Source organism: Eubalaena glacialis, chromosome 11, assembly GCF_028564815.1.
Source record: "Eubalaena glacialis isolate mEubGla1 chromosome 11, mEubGla1.1.hap2.+ XY, whole genome shotgun sequence".
Taxonomy (NCBI): Eukaryota; Metazoa; Chordata; class Mammalia; order Artiodactyla; family Balaenidae; genus Eubalaena; species Eubalaena glacialis.
In genome coordinates, this window is record NC_083726.1 from 73464324 (window position 1) to 73481460 (window position 17137).

The 17137-nt window shown below is 34.6% G+C and overlaps 1 protein-coding gene across 1 annotated transcript in view; it reads right to left on the minus strand.

The window, feature by feature from the left end:
* The window catches only part of CNTN1 (contactin 1), a 372949-nt gene that overhangs the window by 30059 nt on the left and 325753 nt on the right, over window positions 1-17137 (minus strand). The window contains exons 21-23 of the mRNA XM_061206213.1: window positions 15486-15672; window positions 6642-6754; window positions 5696-5852 (exon numbers count right to left, since the gene is read on the minus strand). Of these exons, the coding sequence (XP_061062196.1) occupies window positions 5696-5852; window positions 6642-6754; window positions 15486-15672 (457 nt within the window). The remainder of the gene's footprint in view (window positions 1-5695; window positions 5853-6641; window positions 6755-15485; window positions 15673-17137) is intronic.

The window sequence follows — 17137 nt, forward strand, 5'->3', positions numbered from 1 at the left end:
TGCCATCCATGGCCTGACAAAGTGGCAAAATCCGCTTCTAGAACTACTGCTCAAAGCTTCTGAAGGGTAAGTAAACCTCTGAGAACTCCCTTTGCTGGGAGTTCCTAGCCCTGTCCGTCAACTGATGAAATAACCCTGAGTCATTCATAGAGTTACATTAACAATAATCAAGGCAGTGAGTCACTGTTCTAAGTCAAATTTAGAAATGTGAAAAAATATTAGTTTGTTCAGATAACTTCTCGTCCTTTTTCATGTTTTTTGTAAAACGAGGAATGCCAAGTACTGCTTTACAGTTGGAAAGGTTTTAAGTGTGTAGTCAGGACTGAATGGTAATAAAAGGAATTTATATTTTAGAGGTAATTTTAAATGTAAGCTACTTGTCAGTCTAGAAATACGTAGGTTGAATTCACCCTCTTAAACTCTTGAATCCCACACAACATGTAGCAAAGTAAAACAAAATATTTGGTAATTTCAAAATAGTTAGGGTGATAGCATTTCCTGAATGATAATATCTGATTGTGTCATAATCACAAATACAAGACTTTAAAGTTATGATGATGGACGTATAAGAATGGCATGCAACTGTAACATTATTGTCATATAATATACCATTCCAAAATTTTAGGTTAGTAGTTAATTTATTTATGGAAATCTATTTTTCCAAATGATACAGGACATTTACAAAGTTACAGATTTGGGGATCACTTAATTATATAGCATCCTGTCATTAAAGAAGGCAGGATAAAGTAAACCTAAGACCAGCATGCATATTACCCTCTCCTTCTATATACAGGCTATTGTACAAAATTAGATGCTCAAACTATTTTTGGTTTTTGAAAATGCTTACCAAGGATATTTTGCAAAATTGCTGACATTAATTCTTTATGAATTTTAATTTCATAAAGCATGAATTAAATCTAAACATTCCGACTATCCTCTTGTTCCTTTTATACCACACTACTTACATGGGTAATGGAGAAGGGAGCATGTGAGTAATGGAATCAAACATCTAAAGGTTCCACCTAAAGACTGGTTTCCTAGCCCTTTGTCTTCTGCTACTGGGAAGAAAGGACAAAGTGAAAAAAAAAATGTGTTTTTCATCAGTGTTGAAGTCAGTGGCTTTGGTTATATATATAGTTTAACTTAACAGCTTGGAGTTACCAAAAATAGTAGGTTAAATGTTTAGATTACATCATCTATGGTGACATCAGGATAAATTACAGATTTATTCGAAGACATGAAGTCAACAGAAGAAATATATAGTACCTTTAAATCAAGTGGAAAAGATGCCTTGTTCTTTTAGAACCTACCCTAGACTTTACCACTACCCTCTTTCCAGTCCAGACCATCATCATCTTAATCCTTCTATGACAATAACCTTGTAATTCATCTCCTTATATCTACTCCCCTACTATATATATTTTCCATAATCACGAAAGTGATTTTTCAAGTACAAATATCTGATCATATTACTCCCACCTTAAAGATTTCAAATGACTACTTTTTGCCCTTAGGAAGAAGTCCAGACTCTAAAATGTCCTTGAAAGTCTTCATTTGACTAAGATAGCTATAGTGTGTTTAAAACTAAAAGAAAAATAAAAGCTCAAAATATGCACATTCACACATTAGTAATGAAATACACGCTTCTCTGTGGACATTTATTTATGACCAAAGATCCTTGTTAATCTATATTCTAACATTTGTAAGTGAATATGTCATAAGCTAAATTAATTTATTAAAATTTATATTTAAAATATTGTAGCTATCTTCACCAGATTCTTAATTTAACTCACAATGATCTATAAAAACAAAAGATTCTTAAAAGACAGTATAGAATGTATTAGACATAGTATGTTTGTGATGAAACATTTACAGTATTATGTTTGCCTCACTGTGAACTATAAACATCTGATAGGGAACAATTTATTAAGACAGCAGATGACAGTGTTCAAGTCAGAGATAAGTGGAGTTACAGATTACCATGTCTAATAAATTTTCTAGAATATCTCTAATACTAAGTCTTAATCTTTGTAAGAATCAAACTTGTGGATGAGTATGTCATAATGTAAATCATGTACCCAATGGGAAAGCATATCAACATTCTAGACATCTAAATTATAGTTTAAGTTGTCAAATTATTCTTACTCTATACAGAAATCATGAATTCATTCAAGAATTATTTGTTAAAACCCTGTTATGTGCCAGATATGTCCTCTGAGTGCTGGGGATTCAAAGGTTGAACAAGGCAGGCAAGAACTTGCTCCCTCAGAGCTTACGTTCAAGTAAAGATAAAGACAGACAATAAACAGTATAAATTAATAAGATAATTCTAAATAGCTATAAATATTATGAATAAATTTAAAAAGTGACATGATAAGACAAAACATTGGAGTAGAGGGCTATCTTACATTGATGCCTGTATAATAATTCTTCATTGAGAAGGTGACATCTGAGCAGAAACAAAAATGACAAGAATGACCTGCTGTGCCAAGATCCAGAGAATCCCAGGCAGCAGCAAGAAAAAGTACAGGTGGTTAAAGGTAATACGAATAATGTTGGTATGTTCAAGAAGCAAAAAGAGGTCAATGGACCAAGGGTGAAATCAATTAACTGAGGGGAGAGAGTTTGGCAGGGCCAGATTATAAAGGTAGGTGGTGAGGAATTTAGATTTCATTTTATAGGATATCTTTCTAAGAGGAGAGTTATATGATTTGACATGTTTGAAAGGATCAGTCTGGCTGCTGCATAGGGAATGGACTACAGGAAGTCAAAACTGGAAGCCGAAAAAATGTTTAGAATTGTAATAGAGCCAGCGAGGAATGATTGTGATGTGGACTCGAAGGCATGTGGAAATATACAAATGGTAGCACATTTTAAGTATGTAAACTATGCCACACGTATTTTAGGCATTTAATGTATATTTGTTGAATGAATGAATGAATGAATGGACAGCATAATACATATAAATATGAAAATGTAGCAGTGTATTATATTCATGGTTACATACTTTAGGCATGAAAACTGAAACAAAGGAAAGTACTGGGAGTCTTTTAAACTTATGAGAAAGCCTAAAATTTTCATTTGTATTTAAATGCTTTTCTCACTACAAATAATTTAAACAATTTGAAAATAAATCCAAACTTAAATGAGAAAATTCTAGAATGGTGCTATTCACCAAACACCTGACATTTCCTAATGTTAATTCTACAGTTTTTTTTTTTTTTTTTGGTACAGTTATGGTCAGATTGAGATAAATAATAGAAATTCTGCATTAATAAGAATATTTTCCATTACTTAGCAAAAAAAGAGGAAACTATGTTTGAGGTTTCTAAAAAATCATACTCTGTGTCTTCTGCACATGGGCTATTTACACTGGGCAATCAGACTATAAACTTGGTGTGCTGCAGCTGGTCCATACTACCTTCCAAAAGGCAACCATTACATTTTAAGGAAGTTTATGAGTGAGTTGTTGAAAACACTGTTATTAAAATTGAAATTATGTAAACTTATTAGTTAAATGAAAAAGTTTAAAACAAAGGTAGTAAATATTCACTCTCTTCACTTACTAATTATTTACTACATTTTAATTGTCATCAATGCTCTTGAGGCTATGCCTATTGCGTCTGTATGGTGACAATCCTATCAGAGTGTGCTCCTAACCACCTCTTTCCAACTCCACATTTAGTGACATCATGTGGGAAGCTTGAAATCGGACATGATGAAATATTTACATCACAAAAATTGGCAAACACTATAAACCAGGGCTTCCTCCTACCCAGGAGAGTCAATTGTTTAACATTTACCAGCACACCATTAGTTATAACTGTATTAATGCTACTGTCACTGCTACAGCATCTGTCCCTGCTACGAACTTCTATAGTCTAAATTCCAGAAACTACGTTCTGCTTTGCATTAGGAATGAATCAAGGGTAAAAATGAAGAGAGCAACAGTGTGCCACAGCTGGCTTTTAGACAGGGAAGGTCAGTGTTCAAAAGTACTTTACTTAGTTCGTTTGCATTTTACCACCCTGAAAATAATGTCCACATTTGCCTCTCATTTCCTTTTGTGAAACAGCCCAGCTAAGTGTGAAACTATTGAAGCTGTGTGTTATCAAAGTTCAAAACTTAGAAAAAGTTTCAAAAATAAAAAGATGCCATTTTCTCCTATTAAAATAGTGATGACTTAAAAGAAAGAGACTAATGTTGGAGTGGTGCAACATTAGTACTCATACACAATGATAATAGGAATATAAGTTGATAAATATTTTAAAATAAATTTTGAAATATAGAAGTAAAACTCTTTAACTTATTGTTTAAATTTAACCTGCAGAAAGATTATTTAAATTTAACCTGCAGAAATATTTATAAAAATGCACTCAAAATAGTGTTATTTATGATAGGAAAAACTGAAATGGGTAGATAACTTTTGTACATTTGTTTGAGAGAATATTATGTATAATTTTAAATAAAATGCATAAAGTTTTCAATGACATGGGGGATGTTCATAAAACATAATTGATAAAATTTGGATATGACACGATATATTCAATAGAAGCCAACACATGAAATTATATATGTATATAGGGTAACTAAAAGTAAATTCCACTGAACATTAGTTAAGCAGTTAGAGTGTTTGGAATAAGACTATTTTTTTTTCTTTCATATTTTTGCAATTTTCTAAAAAGACATAATAATAATGTCTAAACTAAAAGTGCTTTCAATGTAAATAATTTGAATTTATAAGAAAACCTAAAATTTCCATTTGTATCTACATGCTTTCTCACTACAAATAATTTAAATATTTTGCAAATAAATCCAAACATATTTTTAAAAAGTCTAGAATGGTACTATTCACCTAACATCTGACATTTCCTAATGTTAATTCAACAGTTTCTTTACATAACCATGATTGGACAAAAAACACTGAAATTGTTTTAAAGGATTTTTATTTTAGGTTCATATGTAACATATTCATCTATTTAGCTATAAATCACCAAATTTTCTTCTAAATCAATTATTACCATCTTTGCTTTAGCATCTTCTAGCACTTCATAGTCTCATAAAATTCTCAAAATGACCTCAATTTTAATTCAGTATAATTAAACTATACCATGCATACAGGGTGAGAGAAAATATCAAAATTTTTAAAATTAGTAGAGTTCTACAGGAAGAAATAACTGCCTTAAATATTTATTTCAAATTAACCAATGCTGTGAGAAATAATTAGAGTCTGCAGAAAAGCAATAGTTATATTGAGACAAATAGACATACTGGTAAAGGAAGGAACTATCATCTACTGTCTTTCTATCTTATTATATTAATATGTGTAAGATAAAGAAAAGGAGGTGAGAAGAATACTGATAGTTGTCCAGTGAATTTCCTTTTGATATAAGAGAAGTTTGGATATTATTATCTAATGATCTAGTATTATGTACTATTTTAATGCATTATGGTATTTTAATTGTGCTTTGCTGTCCAGATAATAACCAATAGGTATCTGATATGTTGCAAATGTACTTTTGTGACTTATAAAGGGAGAAGTTTCAAGTTTCAGGGCATCCTTACCATTTCAAATCTACTTACAAATGATACTGATATTAGTGTGAATATCAGTCCCACATTTACCCTTGAGAAGCCATATGGGCCTAGAACTTACGAGTACTTAATTAAAATGTGCCTTAAATGATTGGCTTACCTGAAATTTTGACTTGAGACACCACTCCATCTCCTCCATCACTGTGTGCACGAACCTCTACAACATATTCTCCATCCCTGGGGATTGGGACTTCTATGGAGTGTTTATGAGTTGAATACAGCTTGCCATCATGCTGGCCATCAGGTCTATAGAGTACCTTTAAAAGTTTCAAAATATGTATATTTAATAAATTGGCAATAAGGAGCCAATGCCCTAACATTAAAACCAGAAGAAAAATGCTTATACTTTTATTAATTAAAAAAAAGTCTTAGGGAGCTGTGTGTAATACTAGCTGGAAAATTCATGTTATTTTTAATTCACAGAAATTGATTTCACCTATTTTTAGGGTGATCCAAGAGGATGCATCTTAAGCATCTAAACTTTACTTTTTGAAATTACCAAAATAGAGAGAAAGAATGTGTCTTTTTATGAAAAAGGTAAAAAATGAGGGCTCTTTCAATATATTAAATTAGTCTAAAAATTGCCTAGCAATTAAAATGTTTTCACACTGTTTCTAAAAGTTAGTGTTGACTGAAAAATGTGATAGTGTGATATAGAGAATGTATAGAAATAACCTTTTTTCCATTTTTGTTCATTTACAGAGGGTACCTCATACATCAAAGAATTCACTGTGTGCTTGGCGACACTATCTTAATCATTGTCAAACAAAAATGGATTCTTTCTCTCTTTTTTAAACACTAATTATTCTAACAACTCTATTCTTTAAAGCAGTTATTCTATCTATCTTGCTCATTTGACATAGTATTTTTCTAGAATTCACTGAAGATCTTTTCTCCTTTCAAAATTTATCATGTCATCTGATTCTGCTACACAGCTAGAATAAGAGAGAGCTGGATGGGTTTTGGCAAAATAAAAACCCAAACATCAGTCACTCTTTGTAAGAATGAAGCTTGTGTGGGAAATAATCTAGTAATCTTTTATATACCTTATATCCTGTCACTGTGGATTCATTTGATAGTGCAACCACATGATCCCAGGTGATTATGTAGCGTGAACCAGACCTTATGGAACTGATGATCCTTGGAGGCTGGCTTGGAGCTGTGAAAGTAATAACATGCAACTGATAGTCACCATATCCAATTTCAATTCTGCAAACTATATCACATTGGGAATTATAATACTGATAATGATGTACAACAACAATGGCTAATTCTGATGTTTGTACTGTATGCCTGGCACTATGGTATGCACTTTACATCCATGGATTCATTTAATGCACTCTGTGACCCTGGGAGGTAGGTAATAAAATGATCTCTTATTCTCTTCTCATCAACCTTCATTTGGATGTCTCTCTCCACCAGTCTTTTGAAACTTCTGTTTTCAAGGTCATCAATCATCTCCACTTGGCCAAATCTAATGTCACTTTTTTAGTCTTTTAAAACTTAACATCTTTGCAGTATTTCACAGAGTTGACCTTCCAATTCTTTCTTGAATATCTTTTCTTAAATTTCATAATCTCTTATAATCTTTCCTCCTATCTCTCAGGTTGTTCCTTCTCATTAATCATCCTTTGCTAGCTCCATGTCCTCTGCCCAGTTTCCAAATGGTGGAATGACTTAGGACTTGATCCTGAGCATGCTTCTCTCCTCTATATATGAATCTTCCCTAAACCTTACACCTGGGCCCATGGTTTTAAGTACACACAATTTTATCTCAAGCTCATCTCTCTCTCGACCTCTAGACATATATGTGCAACTTCCTATCTCCTCCTAAATGTCTAAAAGGTTTCTCAAATGCAATATAATCAAGACAGAACATTTACTATGTACCCCCAAATCTGCCTTTCTGTGAGACTTTCCCATATTTACTAAGTGGTACAACCAAACCCCCAAGTTCTCAAGCCAAAATCGATTCAGTCTTCCATTCCATTTATTGCCAATATCCAAATTAGCTGCAAATTGTCAGCTTTGCCTGCAGAAAATTTTCCACTTCTTTCTATCTCCATTATCACCTAGTGCTGGCCAACAACATTTCTTCCTCAAATACTAAAAAAGGTCTCCTAATTTGCTATTCTGCCTCAAATACTAAACAAAGGTCTCCTAATTTGCTATTCTGCTTTCACTTTTATTCCACCAGTATCCATTGTCTACCCAGAACAATTAAAAAAAACATAAATTAGATATCACTCTCTGCCTTACTATCTTCCAATGATTTCTTATCACACTTAGAAAGAATTTTAACTCCTTACTATGATCTATAAGACCCTTCTTATTATGACTCCAGCACACTTCTTCTTCCCCAACTCAGAGCCTACGCTCTGGAACTATTGGCCTTTCTACAAGTAAAGCATACCGCACTCTTTTCATATAAAGGCTTTGTGCTAGTTATTTTATCTGCCTGATAGAATCTCCTCTGCAAAGACCTCCTTCTTATTACTCATATCCTAGGTCAAATGGCATCTTCTCTAAGAGGATATTCCCAACCATCAGATTGGAATTTGGCTCCCACCCAGGCAGTTTTAAATTGTATTATCTGTTTATTTATTGTATTTTATTTATTACTTAATTCTAATTGAAGTGTAGTTGATTTACTATATTATATTAGTTTCAGGTGTACAACAGTGATTCAATATTTTTATTGATTCTACCGCTTTAGAAGTTATAAAATATTGGCTATATTCCCTATGCTGTACAATATAGCCTTGTAGTTTATTTATTTTATATATAGCAGTCTGTACCTCTTAATCCTACCCCTATTTTACTCCACCCCCTTTCCCTCTCTGCACTGGCAACCACTGGTTTGTTCTCTATATCTGTGAGTCTGCTTCTATATTGTTATGTTCATTCATCTATTTTATATTTTATTCCACATATAAATGGTAACATTAAGTATTTGACTTTGTCTGACTTACTTCACTAAGCACAATACCCTCCAGGTCCATCCACATTGTTGCAAATGGCAAAATTTCATTCCTTCTTTAATGGCTGAGTAATACTCCATTGTACATATATACCACAACTACTTTGTTCTTTCATCTATTGATGGACATTTAGGTTGCTTCCATATCTTGGCTGTTATAAATAATGCTATGAACGCTGGAGTGCATGCATCTTTTCAAATTAGTGTTTTTATTTTCTTCAGATATATATCTAGGAGTGGAATTGCTGGATTTAAGTTTTTTGAGGACCTTCATATTGCTTACCATAGTGGCTGCATCAATTTACATTCCAACCAATGATATACTAGGGTTCCCTTTTCTTCACATCCTTGCCAACATTTGATATTTGCAGTATTTTTGATGACAGCCATTCTGATAACTGTGAGGTGATATCTCATTGTGGTTTTGATTTGACTTTGTCAGTGATTAGTGATGTTGAGCATCTTTTCATGTGCCTATTGGACATCTGTATGTCTCTTTGGAAAAATGTCTATTCAGATCTTCTACCCATTTTTTTTACTGGGTTGTTTGCTTTTTTGATATTGAGTTGAATGGACTATTTACATATTTTTGATATTAATTGCTTATCTGTCATATAATTTGCACATATTTTCTCCCACTCAGTAGGTTACCTTTTCATTTTTTCAATGATTTTCTTTGCTGTGTAAAAGCTTTTAGGTTTAATTTGGTTCCATTTGTTTATTTTTGCTTTTGTTTCCTTTGCCTGAGGAAACAGACCCAAAAAAATGTCAAATAGTGTTCAGCCTATCTTTTCTTATAAGAATTTTATGGTTTCTGGTCTTACATTTAGCTCTTTAATCCATTTTGAGCTTATTTTTGCATATGGTGTTAAGAATATCTTCTAATTTCATTCTTTTGCATGTATCTATCCAGTTTTCCCAGTACCACTTATTGAAGAGACTGTCTTTTCCCCTTTGTATACTCTTGTTTCCTTTATCATATATTAATTGACTATAAGAACATGAGTTTATTTCTGGGCTCTCTATTCTGTTCTATTGACCTATGTGTCTGTATTGTGCCACTACCATACTGTTTTGATTACTGTAGCTTTGTAGTATAGTCTGAAGTCAGCAAGCATGACACCTCCAGCTCTGGTTCTTCATTCTCAAAATTATTTTGGCCATTCAGGGTATTTGTGGTTTCATAAAATTTTAGAATTATTTCTCCTAGTTGTGTGAAAATATCATGGGTATTTTGATACAAATTGCATTAAATCTTCTCTATTGATTTGTTTTGGTCTGAATTTTATTTATTTCCTCTCTTATCTTTATTATTTTCTTCTTTCTGTTGATTTTAGGCTCTGTTTCCTCTTCTTTTTCTAATTCCTTTAGACGGTAGGTTAGGTTGTTTATTCAGATATTTCTTCTTTCTTCAGGTAGGCCTATATGGCTATCAACTTCCCTCTTAGAACTACTTTTGCTGTGTCCCATAGATTTTGGAAAGCTGTGTTTTTATTTTCATTTGTCTCTAGGTATTTTCTGATTTTCTCTTTGATTTCCTTCATTGACCCATTGGTTTTTTAGTAGTATGTTTTTTAGTTTCCCTAGGTTTATGTTTTTCCCATTTTTCTTCCTGTAATTGATTTCTAGTTTCATACCATTTTCACTATAAAAGATGATTGATATAATTTTTATCCTCTTAAGTTTTTTGAGATTTGTTTTGTGTCCTAGCATGTGATCTATCCTGGGAAGCATGCCATTTGAACTTGAAAGAAATGTGTACTCTGCTGTTTTTGGATGGAATGTTTTATAGATATCTATTAAGTCCAACTGGTCTAATGTGTCATTTAAGGCCACTGTTTCTTTTTTTTTTTTTAATCTTTTTTTTTTAACATCGTTATTGGAGTATAATTGCTTTACAATGTTGTATTAGTTTCTGTTGTATAACAAAGTGAATTAGCTATATATATACACATATATCCCCATATCCCCTCCCTCTTGCGTCTCCCTCCCACCCTCCCTACTCCACCCCTCTAGGTGGTCACAAAGCACCGAGCTGATCTCCCTGTGCTATGCAGCTGCTTCCCATTAGCTATCTATTTTACATTTGGTAGTGTATATATGTCAATGCCACTCTTGCACTTCGTCCCAGCTTACCCTTGCCCCTCCCTGTGTCCTCAAGTCCATTCTCTATGTCTGCGTCTTTATTCCTGTCCTGCCCCTAGGTTCTTCAGAATCATTTTTTTTAGATTCCATATATATGTGTTAGCATACGGTATTTGTTTTTCTCTTTCTGACTTACTTCACTCTGTATGACAGACTCTAGGTCCGTCCACCTCACTACAAATAACTCAATTCCATTTCTTTTTATGGCTGAGTAATATTCCATTGTATATATGTGCCACATCTTCTTTATCCATTCATCTGTTGATGGACACTTAGGTTGCTTCCATGTTCTGGCTATTGTAAATAGTGCTGCAATGAACATTGGGGTGCATGTGTCTTTTTGAATTATGGTTTTCTCAGGGTATATGCCCAGTAGTGGGATTTCTAGGTCATATGGTAGTTCTATTTTTAGTTTTTGAAGGAACCTCCATACTGTTCTCCATAGTGGCTGTATCAATTTACATTCCCACCAACAGTGCAAGAGGGTTCCCTTTTCTCCACACCCTCTCCAGCATTTATTGTTTGTAGATTTTTTGATGATGAAGGCCACTGTTTCTTTATTGATAATCTGTCTGGATAATCTACCCATTGATGTAAGTGGGATGTTAAAGTTCCCTACTGTTATTGTATTAGTGTCAAATTCTCCCTTTTTGTCTGTTAATATTTGATTTATATGTTTAGGTGCATACATGATAACAAATGTTATACCCTCTTCTTGTATCACTTCCTTTACCATTTTATTATATTATGCACTTCTCTATCTTTTGTTATAGACTGTATCTGTTATGAGTAGTGCTACCTCAGCTTTCTTTTAGTTTCCATTTGCATGAATCTCTTTCCATCTCCTCACTTTCAGTCTCTGTGTGTCTTTAGCTCTGAAGTGAGTCTCTTGTAAGTAACAGATAGATGGGACTTTTTCCCTATTTAATCAACCACTCTATGTCTTTTAATTGGAGTATTTAGTGTATTGACATTTGAAGTGATTATTGACAGATATGTACTTATTGCCATTCTGTTACTTGTTTTCTGGTCATTTTGTAGTTGTCTTTTAGTTTCTTCCCTTGTGGTTTGATGATTTTCTTTATTGGTGTGCTCATGTTCTTTTCTCTCTAGTTTTTGTGTATCTATAATTGTGGGTTTTGACTTGTAGTTACCATGGAGTCCATATATGTTGACCTACAACTATAACTACTTGTTTTAAACTGATAATCATTTAAATTCAAACACATTCTAAAAGATCTACTTTTTAAACTCCCTTCCACACATTTTCTGTTTTGATGTCATATTTTGCTTCTTCATGTTTATCCTTTAACAGTCTATTGTGGTTATAGTTGATTTTACAATTTTCATTTTTTAATCTTCATAGTTGCTTATTTAAGTGGTGATCCACAGCCTTTACTATATATTTGCTCTTACTAGTAGGGTTTTTTCTTTCATATCAACTCTTACTACTTGTTGTAGCCTTTTCTTTTCCACTTAGAGAAGACCCTATAAAATTTTTTGTAAGGTTGGCTTTGTATTGATAAACTCTTTTAGTTTTTGCTTCTCCTATCTCTCCTTCGATTCTGAATGATAACCTTGCTGAGTAGAGTACCCTAGTTTGTAGGTTTTTCCCTTTCAGCACTTTAAATATATTATGCCACTCCCTTCTGGCCTGCAAAGCTTCTGTAGAAATATCAGTTAATAGCCTTATGGGGGTTCCCTTGTAAGTGATTCTTTGTTTTTCTCTTGCTGCCTTTATAATTCTTTCCTTATCTTTAACTTTGGACATTTCTTTATGATATGTCTTGGGTCTCTTTGAGTTCATCTTGTTTGGGATCCTCTGTACTTCCTGTATCTGGATATCTGTTTCCTTCTTCAGGTTTGGGAATTTTCAGCCATAATTTCATCAAATACACTTTTGACCCCCTTCTCTCTTCTTCTTCTGGGACCCCCATAATAAAAATGTTAGTATGGGGGCTTCCCTGGTGGCGCAGTGGTTAAGAATCTGCCTGCCAATGCAGGGGACACAGGTTCGAGCCCTGGTCTGGGAGGATCCCACATGCTACGGAGCAACTAGGCCTGTGAGCCACAACTACTGAGCCTGAGCGTCTGGAGCTTGTGCTCTGCAACAAGAGAGGCTGCAACAGTGAGAGGCCCATGCACCACGATGAAGAGTGGCCCCCGCTCGCCGCAACTAGTGAAAGCCCTCGCATAGAAACGAAGACCCAACACAGCCAAAAATAAATAAATAAATTAAAAAAAAATGTTAGTATGCTTGATATTGTCACAGAGGTCCCTTAGACTGTTCTCAATTTTTTTAAATCTGTTTTTCTTTTGCTGTTCTGATTGGATTATTTCCATTATTCTATCTTCCAGATTGCTTATGTGTTCTTCTGTATCATGTAGTCAGCTGCTAATTCCATCTAGTGTTTTTCATTTCAGTTATTGCATTCTTCAGTTGTGACTTGTTCTTTTTTATATTTTCTAATTCCTAGTTAAGATTTTCACTGTCTTCATCTATTCTTTTCCCAAGTTCAGTTAGCATTCTTATTACTAATGCTTTAAACTCTTTATCTCTGCTTCATTAGTTGTTTTTTACGGAAGTTCTTTTCTTTTTCTTTTGTTTGAAACTAATTTCTCTGTCTTCATATTTAACTTTCTCAGTCTCTTTGAAATTAGGTGAAACATTTAACTATTCAGTTCTTGAAGGGGTGTTCTTGTGTTGTAGTGCCCCTATCAATCTCTGTGTGTCCAGCAGCTTCGGTGGGAGAGCTGGATCTGAAGTGAGCATGGGTCACATCTCCTCTTACAGTGTGCTGGTAACTATCACTCTGCTGGAATGTGGGGCTGGAGACAGAAGGACTAGATCCAGAGCCAGGTGTGTATTGGAGCTTCTCCTATGCTCAGTGGCCATCACCACCCTACTGGGGGCAGTTTTAAGTCCCAAGGTGCTGGAGCAGAAGCCCTGAGGGTCAGGTCTAGCTGGTTCCATTCCCTCTAAATGTGTCCTCTCCCTCCCCACAGCAACAGAATAATTGCCTCAGAGGGGAGCAGTGCTAGAGCAAGGGGGCCAGAGTGGGTGCCCAGTGCAGCCCAGAGCATGTGATAAGACAGTCCTGGCAAGCCAGTCAGAGCTTGAGACAGCTCCCAATTTGGAGCCTCTGTGAGCACAAGTAATGGCTGCCCTTGCCCCATTCAGATGCAGTGCTGGTTCTTTTCCAGTTCTTTCCCCCACAACTGCACACTCTCCTTGGCAATGTAGCCTTTGTCCTATCTGGGAACTTTTCTGAAGAAGGCAACTCGTGCAGGTTGGGACGCATGCTGGGAAAGTCCAAGGAAAGCCATCAGAGGATTTTCAAGGATTCCTCTGTCTTGTTCCCAGGAGTAAGCAACTGTGTGTGCATACTCTTCATGAGTGGAGTCTTATTTTCTACAGCACTCTTGTAAGTCCCACTGGTGGTTTAATCTGCTATGGGGACTCATCTTCCTGGTGTTGGACCCCAGGGTTGGGGTGTCTGATATGTGGCTCAAACCCCTCACTCCCCAGGAGATCTCTGAGTCTGTGATATCCCCTTCCTCTTTTATGTCCCGTACTAGGGGCATGAGTCCCAACCTGATTACTTCTTCTCCCTTCCTACTTGACTCCATGTGGATCTTACTTTACAGCGTTGGTTGTAGAAGAGTATTTCTGCCAATCTTCAGTTTGTTTTCAGTGAGAATTGCTCCATGTCTAGATGTATTTTTAATGTGTTCATGGGGGGAGGTCATCTGATGTTATACTTATTTATTTGTCATATTTCTCTCCCTCTCTCTCTCTTCCTCTCTTTCCATTAGTTTGTTAAACCCTGTGAGAAGAGGATCTGGGTTTTGCTTCATCCTTTCTGTATTGTCAGCACCTAGACCTGTCCTGGGCATGTAGCATATTTTTGATGAATGAATAAATTGAAAAAAGAAAAAAGGAATGAATGCTCTTTTTACAAATTAGAAAGCTGAGGTTTCAAGATTTGATGTAATATGTCTACTGTCACACATTGAGTAAGTGATTTGAAACCCCTGTCTGATACCAAAGCCTGGATCTTACCACCATGTTCTATTATTTCATTAGAACTTTCTTTCTCCCCAAGTGAATTTCATAAATTTTCAAACTCTAATGTTAATCATGTCTTCAAATTCTTGTGAAGTTTCCCTAAATTCTGAATATAAGTTCTCCTCTTCCATCTGTTCAACTTGGGTTCAAAAAAGAGCTATCATAGTGAAGCCAGGGAGATGGGTATGACCAAAATATGTGAGCAGGGCAGGTGGTCTTGCTATATTAACAATGAGAACATACAGTAATAAGAGAGTGAACATAATGCTACAACATTTAACTTGCATTTGCATTGTGCAGTGACGAAGGTTTATAAATCAAAGCATAGAAAAATTATAGAATTTTCATTTTCTCATGTTGTTGACGCATTCCTATAAAACCAAGTTTAAAACAATAACACATTAATTGTCTAATGATACAAAATTTTGTGGGCAGTCTTTACAAAGGGAGGTTCTGTAATGGAACATTCAATGTGTGAAGGTATTCTCCACATTTTTTCATCATCTACAATAACTATCAATGTTTTTGTTTGTTTTTGGTTTTGTTTTTTTAAATCTTGTGTGATTTTAAAGGTTAAAATTGAAAACCAAAAGTGTTCAGACTGCTAGGTAGTAATTTTCTCTCAAATATACCTGCATCATCACTGAATCAATTGGGAGTTTTTGACAAGTATAAAATGCAAATATTGAGACTCACGTGCTTTCTTGGTGAAGGTCTCAATCATATCACTGGGAGGTCCACACCCCGCGCTATTGCAGGCCCTGACTTCCATAAAGTACTGGGTGTCAGGCAGAAGGTTCTCCAGCCTGGCAGAGTATTCTTGGCTAGTGACTTGAACTCTGTGTGCAGCTGCTTCTTTATCATGGACAGCCCAGTACCGAATCTGCAAACATACAAGTTGAGTAATATTTTTTCATGATTCAGACACTTCAGTTGCAAAAAATTCTTTTCAAGTTGTTCTGACACTTGATGTTGGCTGAGCATCATATTCTCAAATGTTACTTAATGTTACTTACATTTCTATCAGTCTTAGAAAATAGCAAGGCACACAATGCAGATCTGATTGGAAGTGCCAAAAGCAAATTAAAGGCTCACCTCATTGCCTGAAATAGTCACACACAGACGAAAAAAGAGAAAAAGCCAAAAAATATGCATAAGATTTGCTCTCAAACTGTAAAACTGGTTTCTGTTTGGAAGTATTTGCCACAATAATTTATATCATTTATTTCCAGCTTTATTTCTATTTACATGATTGCAAATTTGTTAAGGGCCATTGATAAACAAAAATAGTCATGTGGCCTAAAACATGCTAGCTTAATTACTTTCTGCCAGCTTATTTCAGAAGTATGTATATAAAATTATTTCCTTTGAACTTATATAGAGGCCAGATATCAAAGAAATATTATACCTAATAACTTGATTCATTGTAGAAATTATCTTTAAAATAAGTTTTTAAAAATTTCATTCATGTTGTGATTAGAAATGATTACTTTTACCAACCAGCATATCAATGACAGCCTTCCTTGTCTCTTAAAGTTTAAGTAAAAGCTATGAATTATAATATTCATTCTTCCTATAAGGCTGTTTTATTGGTTAAAAATCTATAATTACATCTCAGTTATAAATAAAAAGGAGAGGATTGTTTATAAGTACACTGCAATTTTATATTTTAGATGCCCTGTCTATAAAACAATGGGATTTTAATTTTACAATTAACCAACATACTAGAAGATAATATCTAATATTTATACAATGCTGAAATTTTTATTTACGTAAACACATAAAAAACCATTATAAAATGGAACTGGATGGCTCAAATTCCCTTAGTAACAAAGTGAGGTTTATATGAAGAATGAGCACATTTCAGAACAAAGGCTACTTACTAATTGCTTATTGGTTTCCTTTGCAATATTTTTATTTTGTTTACTAGGGCTCATTTTTTCTGATGCCAATAATATATTTCCTAATAGTTTTGATGGAATCTCTGACTTTTCTGTCCTCTGACCAGAAGGATGGCTTCAGAACCAAGGAAGTGGAATATTACAAGTGGCTCCAAAGGCAGATCTCAGTTGGCAGAGAAAAGACTTTATGAGGATGGGGACCCTCCTTGTGAAGGCATGAGTTTTCTGGTGCTGGAAGCATCCAGGCAGTGCCTACATTCATCTGAGAAGGAGGAAGACGGCCTATATTTTAGTGGAAATTTGAACTGTGTGACATGTAAGGCCTCTTCCACTGCTTGACTGAAGGGAAATAAAATGAACATTTATATTCTAGTGAAATGCCAGGTACTAAAGTAGGATCATCCACGTGTATTATTTTCTCAACAAACCAATAATGGTAGTATTTAG